This window comes from Muntiacus reevesi, chromosome 5, assembly GCF_963930625.1.
Source record: "Muntiacus reevesi chromosome 5, mMunRee1.1, whole genome shotgun sequence".
NCBI lineage: Eukaryota > Metazoa > Chordata > Mammalia > Artiodactyla > Cervidae > Muntiacus > Muntiacus reevesi.
Window position 1 is genome coordinate 25,965,295 of NC_089253.1, and position 12,293 is coordinate 25,977,587.

Genomic DNA, 12,293 nt, shown 5'->3' on the forward strand with positions numbered 1-12,293 from the left:
AGGTATTGAATAAATATTTACTTAATAAACACTGAAGGAATGAAAATCCCTTTTCCCCGTGTTTCTTGGGACCAATTTTAGATGTTACAATAGAATTATTACCCCACAGGCAATTAAGTCAATGTTTTTCTTTGTAGACCTGAGTGTAGGGCAGGGAAAACATCAGTAAGTTATGCTCGGGGGCCTCAGTTCTTAGGGCCTACACTTTGGTGGGTTTCTGATAGGTACTATTTCAGATGCTGAGGAATTATTAGGGGACAATCCTATGCCTTCTAGGAGCTTATGGTTTAAGAAAAGTACACATATATAAAGAAACACTTTAGTATTTGTTACAAATAAGAAGCCTGAGTGTGGAAGAATTGATGCTTTCGAGTTGTGGTGCTGGAGAAGACTCTTGAGAGTCTCTTGGACTGCAAGAAGGTCAAATGAGTCAATCCTAAAGGAATTCAACCCTGAATATTCATTGGAAGAACTGATGCTGGAGCTGAAGCTCAATACTTTGGCTACCTGATGTGAAGAACCAACTCATTGGACAAGACCGTGATGCTGGGAAAGATTGAAGGCAAAAGGATAAGGAAGCAGCAGAAGATGAGATGGTTAGAGAGCGTCACTGACTCAATGGACATGAGTTTGAGCAAACTGTGGGAGATAGTGAAGTACAGGGTATCCTGGTGTGCTGCAGTCCATGGGGTTGCAAAGAGTCAGACACAACAGCAAATGAACAACAATAACACAGGTAGTTATCATATTGAACACACTCTCTGAAACAGCTGGTCTAGTCCTAAACACCCAAGAGAAACTCTAGCTCATGGTAAGAGAGAACTCATGGCACTTCATATAATAATATTCACATCAGCACTATTTTTAACAGAATAAAGAAAATAAGGCTGCCCTGGTGGCTCAGTGGTGAAGAATCTGCCTACCAATGCAGGAAACATGGGTTCAATTCCTGGGTCAGGAAGATCCCATAGAAAAGGGAATGGCAACCTACTCCAATATTCTTTCCTGGAGAATCCCATGGCTAGAGGAGACTGGTGGACTACCGTCCATGGGGTCACAAAAGAGTCGCATACAACTTAGCGACAAAACAACATCAAAAAAAACTGCTAGTTTTTCATCAACTGGAAAATGAGTATTTCACATTATATCCCTAAAGGGGAAAACTTAACAGTAGTCTGAATGGATGAAGTAGAACAAAACTTATCAATGAATCACAAAACCATAGAGTCAAGTGAAAAAAGCGAGTTGCTAAAAATGATCTGTACAGTACAATATTTAATGATCTTTGAATGCTTGCATAGCTACTCTCTACAATTTTTATAGATGCATAAAGTTGTAGGAAAGATGACATGAATGTAAAATTATCAACAATGCATCATTAAAGGTGTTTTACAGTAAAACAAATGAGGGAATTAAGATTAAAAAAACAATTAGGGGAATATCAGTTATGTCTATAATGTGAGAGTTGGGTGATGTATACACAGGTATTTATCATGTTGTTTTGTGTTTTTTCTGAAGGGTTGAAATATTTTACAATAAACTCAATGAGACTAAAGGTAATATACATTATTCCAAATCGTCGTGATATATAAAGTTAAAAATACAGCAAGTATCAGTTATATGATGATATTTATTATATTAGTAACAGATGCTATTAAATGGTGAGAACAAATAAAACCTGGTCAGGGTAAAACAATTTTTTAAAGAAGATCTTTAAAGATCTTGTGGATCTTCTTATAGACCCCAATCCAGTTATAGTCATTTACACAATTCCAAACCAGACCATACAGCTGGACCTTCACACACCACATATGCACAAGCTGTTGCCATTAAGATGCACATATACTAATAGATAAATTGTCAAATCATAGAGCCTAGGTTGCACAATGTGCTTGGACGTGTGGTCTTTTTGGAGAATCTTCTTTCATGTGGGCAGAATGTACCCGGACAATACTACGAGGCATTGCAGTACCTGCTGGTAATGAGACAACTTTGATAGAAACCCCATGTTGCTCCATAACTTGACTTTCTCTGGCAGATTTGCAGATGGTGATCAGGCTGTCAGAACCATTGATGGACTGCTTGTACTGTAAGAGAGAGAGGAATCCTGGGAAAAAGAGAAGCCAGGGGAGGGTGATGAAGGAACAATAGAAAAGTCACAGAAACACTTCCCTCCCTATGGGCCATGAAGCCCAGACCTAAAGCCTAATGGTTCCCTTTGAACTGGCCCAAGCCATTCAGGAGGCGGATGCTTTAGCAGGAGAGTGCTGGTGGCTCAGAGAGTAAAAGCATCTGCCTACAATGCGGGATACCCGGGTTCGATCCCTTCATCGGGAAGCTTCCCTTGAAAAGGAAATGGTAACTCACTCTAGTACTCTTGCCTGAAAATCTCATGGCCAGAGGAACCTGGCAGTCCATGGGGGCTTGGAAGAGCTGGACATGACTGAGTGCCTGAGCACACACAGGCAGTGCTCAACTCAACACAGTTGAGAATTCTTTCTGACAGAGGCCGTGCTTCTGAGTTAGGAAGTTTAATTCCAAGGGACACTTTAAAGGCTTCTTAGAAGAGTCCCTGGTGTTTGTAGGTGGTCACTGGGCACCAGACACTGATTCTGTCTACCCTCAGGCTGTCCTGGCCTGACACTATGCCCCCAGGGCCTCTACCTCCACATGAGTGAACATCCCTATCAGTTACTCTCTTTAGCCTTGAAGTTAGCAGTTATCTCCACTCTGAATGGGGCAGGTATGAAAGAAAAGGTGGAAAGGAAGGGTTCCCTTGGAGGCAAGCGAATTGAACATCTCACTCAGCCCACATCCTTGTAGGAACCATCCTCAGAGTGAGTCTAACTTTCCCACTGGCCCTTTAAAATGCAAAGGTTGGGAGACTTCCCTGGTAGCTCAGGCTGTAAAATGCAAAGGTTGGTAAAATTTCCCTCTATTTTCTTTCCCATCCTCTCACTCTCCCACCTATCAAAGATGGATTGGTTCTTAGCACCCATCAAGGGCCCTGAAGACACTCACCAGAGGTGAATAACAATAAAATGTTTAAGTACGCAGTGAAAATGATCCAGGAGACCTTGTAACTCGAATAATACGTGGATTCACCTTGATTTAGCATGTAGTGATACAGTAGGAGTGCACTGAGCAGAAGGATGCCTGATGTCCCGACAAAAGGAGAAAGAAAAATTCCTTCTGACGGACCCTGGCTCTCGTACGTAAGTCTTAACCCGAGATATGCTTGACTTCCAAACCCCAAGCACACACAACTGTACCTTGTCCAAAGGCCCATGCCACTTGAATGGTGGATCCAATTTGGCAGCTGTGTATCTAAGCCAAAGAACAGGGAGGGCTGAGTTAGTCAGAGACCACAGCCTGGACCTACAAACCAAGTATGCCTCCAATCCTATGTTAGGGAAGACAGGAAGTTACCTGTGACTGAAGACAGGAAGTTACCTGTGAGGAAAGCGAGGCAGGCAGTCATAATGAGAGTATATTTGGTTCGAGGAATCATATAGGTGAATGCAAAACCCAGGAGCAAGTTATGCATGAAAGAAAGGCTGAACACCACAATCAGAATGTTTCTGACCACTTCCAGGCCATCCATTGAAAAGAAGAAACTGTATTGAGAGGAGGACAGATATTTCTTCTAGGGTCATTTCTACTTGGGGCACACAAATCTCTAGGTAAACATGAATGAGGTGAAACATTTGATTAAATAATAAAGAGCAGAGATAGGGCAAGAAAGAGGTAGGAGTCTTAAGCTAAATGGGAGACGGAACCAAAAGAAACTGTTCTCTATCTTTGTATCTCTGTAAACTTCTTTCTCTTCTATTATTTCAAAATGCATTTTTTGCTGAACACTCTTTTCTTCTTCTAATGGCAATGTAACATGTTTTCTTTGCTGCCAGTCACCTTTCTTTTATATCCTCACATTCTAGATGTGCTAGATACCCTGTTGTTACTATCAGGGCTTCTCAGAGTTTCATCAATTAAGTCTGTGAGTTTCTAAACTTTTCTCCAAAATGTGCAAATGCTGAGCTTTTGGGGGTAGGCCTTGACTGTGTTGATTATGAAAGTGGGCACGCTGCAACCACAGGTGGTTGCACTAGAGGATAATGGTGAGATGAATGGAAGTCAAGGAAGGATGAACCCTCATTCTCTACCTATCTCTTTCCATATAATAGTTCTGACTGGATGGCCACAGGGAAGTACAACATATCCATGGATTGTGGCTTATCGTAGGGTTTTGGGGTCCCAACTTCAGTTCAGCTCATTCTTCTATGATGAGTCCTACCACCAAGAATACTAAGACCCAGGAGGAGAAGAATATGTTGGTGGCCTCGACCTTTCTGACCAGAATGTGCCCCATTGTGGTTGGAATTTTCAAGTGGAGACCATCACCAATATCTCACATGCTTCTTCTCAGATAGGATTAGTCACAAGAAATAGGGCAAAATCTTTTAGTGACTGCTGATGCAATGGCAGTGGCAGAAGCTGAAATAGCCTGTGGAATAGAGAAGATAAATGGTACTGTTTCCCACTCTTCCATTTGGGCTAGTCTGTTTTCACGGCTGCCAACTGCCATGGAATCATCTTGGTCTGACCCTTGACTCCGAGACCTACTAGAGTGGAATCACCAGGTGGCCTAGAGGCCCTGAAAGAGGAACCAGATACAGAAGGAGGTATGATGTCACACACAGAGAACACTATCAGCTATAGGAGCAACTAGAGGTCCTGAAAGAGGTTAGACATATATGATGGAAGACATTAGGATTATATGTTCCAGGACTGATGAACATTAGATAGGGATCAATGAGATGAAGAAGGGAATTGGATCACTATGTGAGATGTCAGCTAGCTAGCATCACAAAAGAGAATGCCCTCTCATAATCTGGGGTGTTTTGAAGATAGGTGAGGGATTAGTGAGACACAGGTCAGAGAAGAAATGATATATATAGTTAGGAAAAACAGGAGTCGAGTTTTTACCTCAATTATTTCCCTTTCCAATTAATTTTTTATCCCTCAAATTTCTTAAAACAGTTAAACTTCTTTAATATGCCAGGATTTAAGGGGACCCATGTTTATCTGTGCACAGAGTTTGCTATATCTCATATAATTTTTCCTATTTAAACAAGTTTAAGAAAATAATATTTTAAAAAGCAGTTATGTTTTTCCAGCAAAGCTAAGCAGAAGATGCAGAGATTTTTCATATACTCACTGTACATTCCACACAGGGACAGCCTTCCTTGTTCTCATCATCCCCACCAAAGAGGTACATTTGTTACATTTATAAAACTACAATGATGTATTATTATTGTCGAAAGTCCATGGTTTATGTTTGGGTTCACTCCTGACTTCTGTCTCATGTATTTCCACACTAGACAGTTCTTAATGTTAATTTTGACTTCACCATTGAAATCTATTTGGGACTGTGTTCACATGTACAAATGTTTCCCACTTGAACGTATCTTGGAAAGTAGGAACTATAGTATTGTAGCATTCATGATTGCAAGATTCACTAGTAAATAATGAACATAGTCCTATCTGGGACAATTAAAGCTTTTCCTGGGACTTAACCTGGTGGTACAGTGATTAAGAATCCACCTGCTGATGCAGGGGACATGGGTTTGATCCCTGATCTGGGAAGATCCCACATGCTGAGGAGCAACTAAGCCTGTGAGCCACAACTCCTGAGGCTGCCCTCGAGAGCCTGTGAGCTGCAAGTACTGAGTCAATGCAGTGCATCCACTGAAGCCCGTGTACCCAGAGCCCTTGCTCTGAAGCAAGAGAAGCCATTTCAATGAGAAGCTCGTCCACTGCAATGAAGAGTAGCCCCCATTCGCCGCAACTAGAGGAAGCCCGCATGCAGCAACAAAGACCCAGCACAGCCATAAATAAATGAATTATTTTTAAAAAAGAAAGAAAGAAACCAGCTCCTCTCACACACCTGAGGGCAGGAATGAATGCAGGTTCTCAGCGGCACAGGAAGGTCAGTGCCCAGACCACCTGGGCCTGCCTTCTCTGCCCATCTCTGCGTCCCTCGCCCCCACCTCCCTGGAGCCCAGCTCCCCTCCCACTTCCCCTCAAAAAACAGAATCTTTTCCTAAACACCAGGAACACTGGAGACCAAAAAGAAAAATGGAATAATTATTCATCTAAAGCAGTGTCTGTGTCACTTATCAGCTTGATTAAGTTCCTCTCTGAGCCAAACAATTTTAAGACAAGAGTATCCTCTAAGACTCTGTCCCCCGGGTTGGGGTACCATGGACAAGTTTAGGACTGTGTTGTTTCTGGGTCTCTCTCATGGATACTTATTTTCCTTTACTTCTAAATGAAAGTATGATAGCTACCTTCCTCTACTCTACTTGGAATACCCTTCAGCTTAGGAGTGAGAGACCACAGGCTAACAGTCCTCACTACCTGAGACCTGGATGGTCTGATTCCTGCCCGTGGGATATGTATTCTAGGCAACTGAATATATAGCTCTTTATCATGATCCCTGTAGCTGAAATAGCTCTTCTTGGTATCTTCTTGAAGAGAAAGGCATAGAGGGTCAACCTGAACCCTGGGGCTCACATATATACGCAGAAGATCCCCTTCTGCCTGTTGGAAATTAGCGAAGGTGATGGCTGCAGTGTTTATGGGTGGGGAGTCTCTATACAGCGTGTCTATGGTCTATGTCTGTACTTCTACTCAGACACTTTTCACGTCATTCGGCTTCCCTATCCCCTTCTTCATCAGATGTCTTTCTGAGGTGTGGACTTTTGACATTCAGGACAGATTTTGATCTGCAGAACTGGGCGGTGGCATTTCGCTACATTCTAGTCCAGGGTTTCTTGGTTATGTACCTCTCTGGAATGCTGAGATGGTTGGATAGCATCACCGACTCAATGGACACGAGTTTGGGTAAACTCCGGGAGTTGGTGATTGACAGAGAGGCCTGGCATGCTTCGGTCCATGGTGTCTCAAAGAGTCGGACACGACTGAGTGACTGAACTGAATTGGAATGCTACTGAAATTAAAAATTTCATTTTCCAACCCCAGATTTGCATAATCAGACAACTGGGGTTAGAAGGAGCCACTTTAGCTTTATCTCCCCTCCAACAGGTAAAACCTGAGCACAGTGTGAAGCTCTCACTGAGATTGGACCCTGGATCATTTCCTTTTTTTCATTTTCATAGTATCTGAGGGATCTAAAAACCCACATTTGATTTTGGCAGAAATCTCTACAAGATGTTGCTTTACATTACCATTTGTTGGATAAACACCAGCAAAGCATAACAGTCATGCAGACCAAGGGTAAGAACATGCCTTCACTCCACCGACCACGGCTCCCTTCAGGCTAAAGCAGCCGTGTCTGGTGGAGCAGCAGCAAGCCCAGGGTGCCCATGGGGTGCCAGGCACTGTGGGTGGTGGTGGAGCGGGGACTCTCCCCGGTGGCTTATACTTAGGACAATGAGAGCAGGGTTTGGAGGGAGCAGTGGTTCCTTCCAAACCTGAACGCCCCAACAGAAAGCTTCAGAAGGTCATAGCTTAAAAAGAGCTAAAAAATTAAAAAACAAGATGAGAAGACAAAAATCATCTCTCTAGTGTCCAGGCTTTTCACTAGCTCACATGACTTTAAATATTCTTCTTTCCTGTATCTTGAGAGAGCACCTAAACCATGGCTTTTGGATAAAGGAAAAGAGGAAGAAGAGAGATGGCAGCCAAGTCATTCTCTGTTTACTCTTAATGCTTGTCTCTCTGTGTAACTTCTTGATCTCTGTTTTATTCCACTTCAGAAACTTTCCCCATGGATGCAAAGGAGAGTGACAGGTATAAAGTCAATAAAATCTTCTATATTGATATCCCCAAAGCAGCAGATGAACTGATTTTCACGTGTTATTTCACGTAATCCTAATAACCCAAGTCCTATGTTATTTTCTGTCTAAGGATTAAAGAAAAATATCTCCTAGAGGTACATGTACACCTTAGTATTTTTTTGGATGACTGCACCATGCCAGTGGTGGAATATGTGCTTAGTCGCTCAGTCGTGTCTGACTTTTTGCAACCCCATGCACTGTAGCCCGCTAGGTTCCTCTGTCCATGGAGATTCTCCAGGCGAGAATATTGGAGTGTGTTGCCATGCCCTCCTCCAGAAGAATTTCCAACTGTGATGGAAACTTATTGATTTATTTCCAAAATAAATTACATAATTATCTGTATGAGAATAAGATCAATGATTTGCTTTGCCCCACAGAGAAGGATTTGATATATTTGAAATAATTATTCTGAGTCAAATAACACATTAATGATTAAGTATAGGGACTCAGCTCACCTTTAATTCAACAAACATAAGTTAGAACACAGAACGAGTCACCTAGATTATCTCCTTCCACATTGGGAGGGATGCCTGGCATAACTGTGAAGACATTGCTTTAGCTCATTTAACTCTGACTTATCCACATTACAAAAAGAATATGAGATAGTTTGAACACTTCTCCTTGCCTCTGAATTATATTTATTGTTTTTTGCAATCTGGTATCACCCCTCAAGATAATTTTGCAGCAAATTACAAATAATTTTTAGTTCCAAACAAGCTACTTGCATGGTGAGACAGTGACAAATACATACACACACACTCACAGGATCATAATGGTCTGATTTGAGGTTTATTTTACTAAACACTATTCACAATATGCGTGATTCGTGGACTGGTAGAGGGCTCATATATGTCTTGGGTATGCTTGAAACTTTCAGTTTAAAATACTTAACTCCAAAATTTTTTTTTATAAAAATAAAAAATAAAATATTGACTCCAGTAGACCTTATGCAATAATTTTGCTAGAACATATATAAGAACAGATGTTTATCTGTAATACTTTATTTTAAGGATAAGCAAGAATACTGTATCAAATATCTACTCTTCTAGTACCATAAACCATATCTTTGAGGACTCATTTCCTTTCATTAAGAGCTGATCTCTTAGCCAAATTCAAGTATACAAAATAGTATTAGGAATAAGATTCACATGCTGTACATCAGATTCCAGGAATTTATCTTATAACTGAAAATTTTTAAAACAGTCACCATATAAGGTAGTTGATGTGTTAATGTGATAATCATCTCAAAATATATCAAATCATCAATTTTTATACCTTAAGTATGTATGTGTGTGTGTACTCAATTGCCCTGTCGTGTCTGACCTTCTGAGATCCCATGGACCATAGCCCACCAGGCTCCACTGTCCATGAAATTTTCCAGGCAAGAATACTGAAGTGGGTTACCATTTCCTTTTCCAGGGGATCTTCCCAACCTGTAGATTGAACCCTTGACTCTTGCATCTCTTGCATTGGTATGTGGATACTTTTACACTAGGGCCACCTGGGAAGCTTACACTTTAAGCATACACAATATTTATTTGTCAGTTGCATGTCAGTAAATCTGGGGGACGCACCCAATCTCATTTTGTGATTTTTCTAGGAAATGAAAAACTTCTTGTATAAAGTAGTGTATCTTACCTCTTTTTCAGGCCATGGATCTCTATGCTGGAGAAAAAACAAAGTATTCTGATTGAATTAGGTATCTGGGGGTGATTAGCTTATCTTACATCTGAATAGCCCTTTGTGTCCTTCAGCCTAAGTGAATTCTCCCTACTTCTGAAGACAGTTTAAAACCTACCCTTCCCTAAAGACTGCTATTATCGCTATAGAGACAGTAGTGTTCTGCCTCATCTCTGAAAGTCAACCAGTTCCTACCGCTTTTTATAATGACTTGCTGGTCTCCTCAGGGATGGGCTTGATATATGAGGAGTGACGGTTCTAAGCCAAAGAGAGCACTGGATATGGTGCTTCATTCATTCAGCAGTTGGTCAGGATGAGGAAAGCGTTGGCCCGTTCGCTCCTCACTCGTCTGCAAGGCAGTGAAAGGACTGATGCTGCGTCATCTTTCCGTGTGCTCATCTGCAGCAGAAACCCTCAGTACTTATGCCCATGATCTGTGACCTGTGGGATCTCAGTTCCTCAACCAGGGATTGAAACCAAAAGTCATAGCAGTAAAAGCCCTGAGTGCTAATCACTGGATTGTGAAGGAACTCCCCAAATAATAAATAAACTTAAAAGATTCCATCATTTTTCACTTAAAGTTATACGACCGAATTTTTTCCATTCCTGGACATATATTCAGGAAAGACAAAAACTAATTTGAAAAGATTCATGCACCCTCATGCTCATAGCAGTACTATTAAAAATAGCCAAGACGTGGCTCAGTGGTAAAGATTTCGACTGCCAAGTAGGAGATGTGAGTTCGATTCCTGGGTCAGAAAGATCCCCTGGAGGCAGAAACGACAACCCGTTCTAGAATTCCTGCCTGGGAAATGCCATGTATAGAGGAGCCTGGCAGGTTACAGTCCATGGGGTCACAAAAAAGTCGGACATGATTTAGTGACTAAACAACAACAATGAAAAGACATGGAAGTAACTTAAATTTCCATTGTCAGATGAATATATGAAGAAGATGTGGTATATATAATATATACAATGGAATATTGCTCATTCTTTAAAAAAGAATGAAAAATACCATTTGCAGCAACAAGGATGGTCTTAGAGATAATTACACTAAGTGAAGTAAGTCAGATAGAAAAAGACAAATATGATATCAGTTATACGTGAAATCTAAAAAAACTGCACAAATGAACTTATTTACAAAAGAGAAATAGGCAGAGAAAACAAATTTATGGTTACCAAAGGTTTGAAAAGGGAGGGAGGGATAAATTAGGATTTTGGGATTAACAGCTACCCAATACTACATATAAAAATAGATAAACAACAAGGACCTACCATATAACACAGGGAACTATATTCAATATTCAATATCTTGTAATAATTTATAAAGGAAAAGAATCTGATAATGAATACATATATACAGACATATATATATAACTGAATAACTTTACTGTACACTTGAAACTGATACAACATTGCAAATCAACTACATGTCAAAAATTTTTAAGGGAGAAAGAGTAGTTATATAATTTTGGGGTAGGAATAAATTTATGGAATATTTGAATTATTCTTATATTTTTTAAATTAAAACTTAACCCATGTCTTAATTAAAACTATGACTGGAAATCTACTACTATAGTTTAAAACGCTTCTTAAGAGAATATTACATGCTTTCCTTTACACATTCTATTTCTTCATCATTGTGTTCTAAATATGTATCTGATATTAGGGTATATTAATTGCACTGTTCTGAAAATATGATATTACACAGGTTTCCACTTGTAAAAAGAATATTATAGGATATATTCTTACAAATATTCAGGCCACTAAACCCCAAAGATCAGAATCCCTTGAGGGACACTTGCTTTTATCTTTCTCGGCATAAAATACTTGAACTGAGAACAGAAGTCACATTCATTTAAGCTTGCTTCTTCTTAGTGTAAAGATGAAAAGGAATAACTAACATCTTTCCTCTTAAAGTGATGAGAATAGGGAAAGAAAAGATACTCAGCTAGTTTCAGAGGAGGAAGGTGAGTTTCACAGTCATGATGTTCGTGTTGTATAGGAATGAAAACAAATGGGTTCTAAATTGACTCCTGATTTTCCCGTAAGCTAGAGGTGCTGCTGTTTGCAGGCCACTGAGCCTCAGGAGTGGAGAGAGGAGCCTGTGGACGCCTATCGTAGACTCCGATGTGTGGTGTCCACTTATGCTTAGTCAAGTCACACACTGTCTAATGTGTGAATTAGTCTGACATCATCAGCCTCTAAAATAGGAATTTTAATACTAGAAATACTTTTATACACAATGGACAATGCACAAAATGTCTTGTTTAATTTGTATGGCAAGTTTTAGAAGTATTCATTACTTTTGTTTACAGGTTAAAACATGAGCTCAGAGAGCCTCTCTGATAGATCAGATGGTACCCCTGTTAGAGCTGGCACTGAAACAACATGTATTTGACTCGTGATTTGGTGCTGTTTCTGCCACTTTTGTGTTAACGGTTCCTTTCTTTAAAAGGGGGCAATTATCTGACAATCAACTTTGATTTTTAAAAAATTATATTCTAGACCTGTGCTGTCCGATATTATAGCCACTGACTAGCCATGTGTGGTCACCAAGCATTTGCAATGTAGTATGATTTGAGGTGTAGTGTAAATATAAATACATTATTAATTTCAAAAATTTGTACAAAAAATGCAAGATGCTTCATAAGGAGTTTTGTATTATTATATGTTAAAATATGTTTTTGCATATACCAAATTAAATACAGTATTAAATTGATTTCAGCTACTTTTTTGTGTGTTTGCTTT

General features: G+C 40.1%; 1 protein-coding gene across 1 annotated transcript; it reads right to left on the reverse strand.

The window, feature by feature from the left end:
• Positions 1 to 1,874: 1,874 nt before the first annotated feature.
• LOC136169229 (transmembrane protein 225-like) lies at positions 1,875 to 4,369 on the reverse strand. Its single transcript, XM_065937036.1, is given in 4 exon segments — positions 1,875 to 2,107; positions 3,022 to 3,156; positions 3,454 to 3,602; positions 4,194 to 4,369. Coding segments are annotated over 4 exon segments (693 nt in total).
• Between the last annotated feature and the right edge of the window lie 7,924 nt (positions 4,370 to 12,293).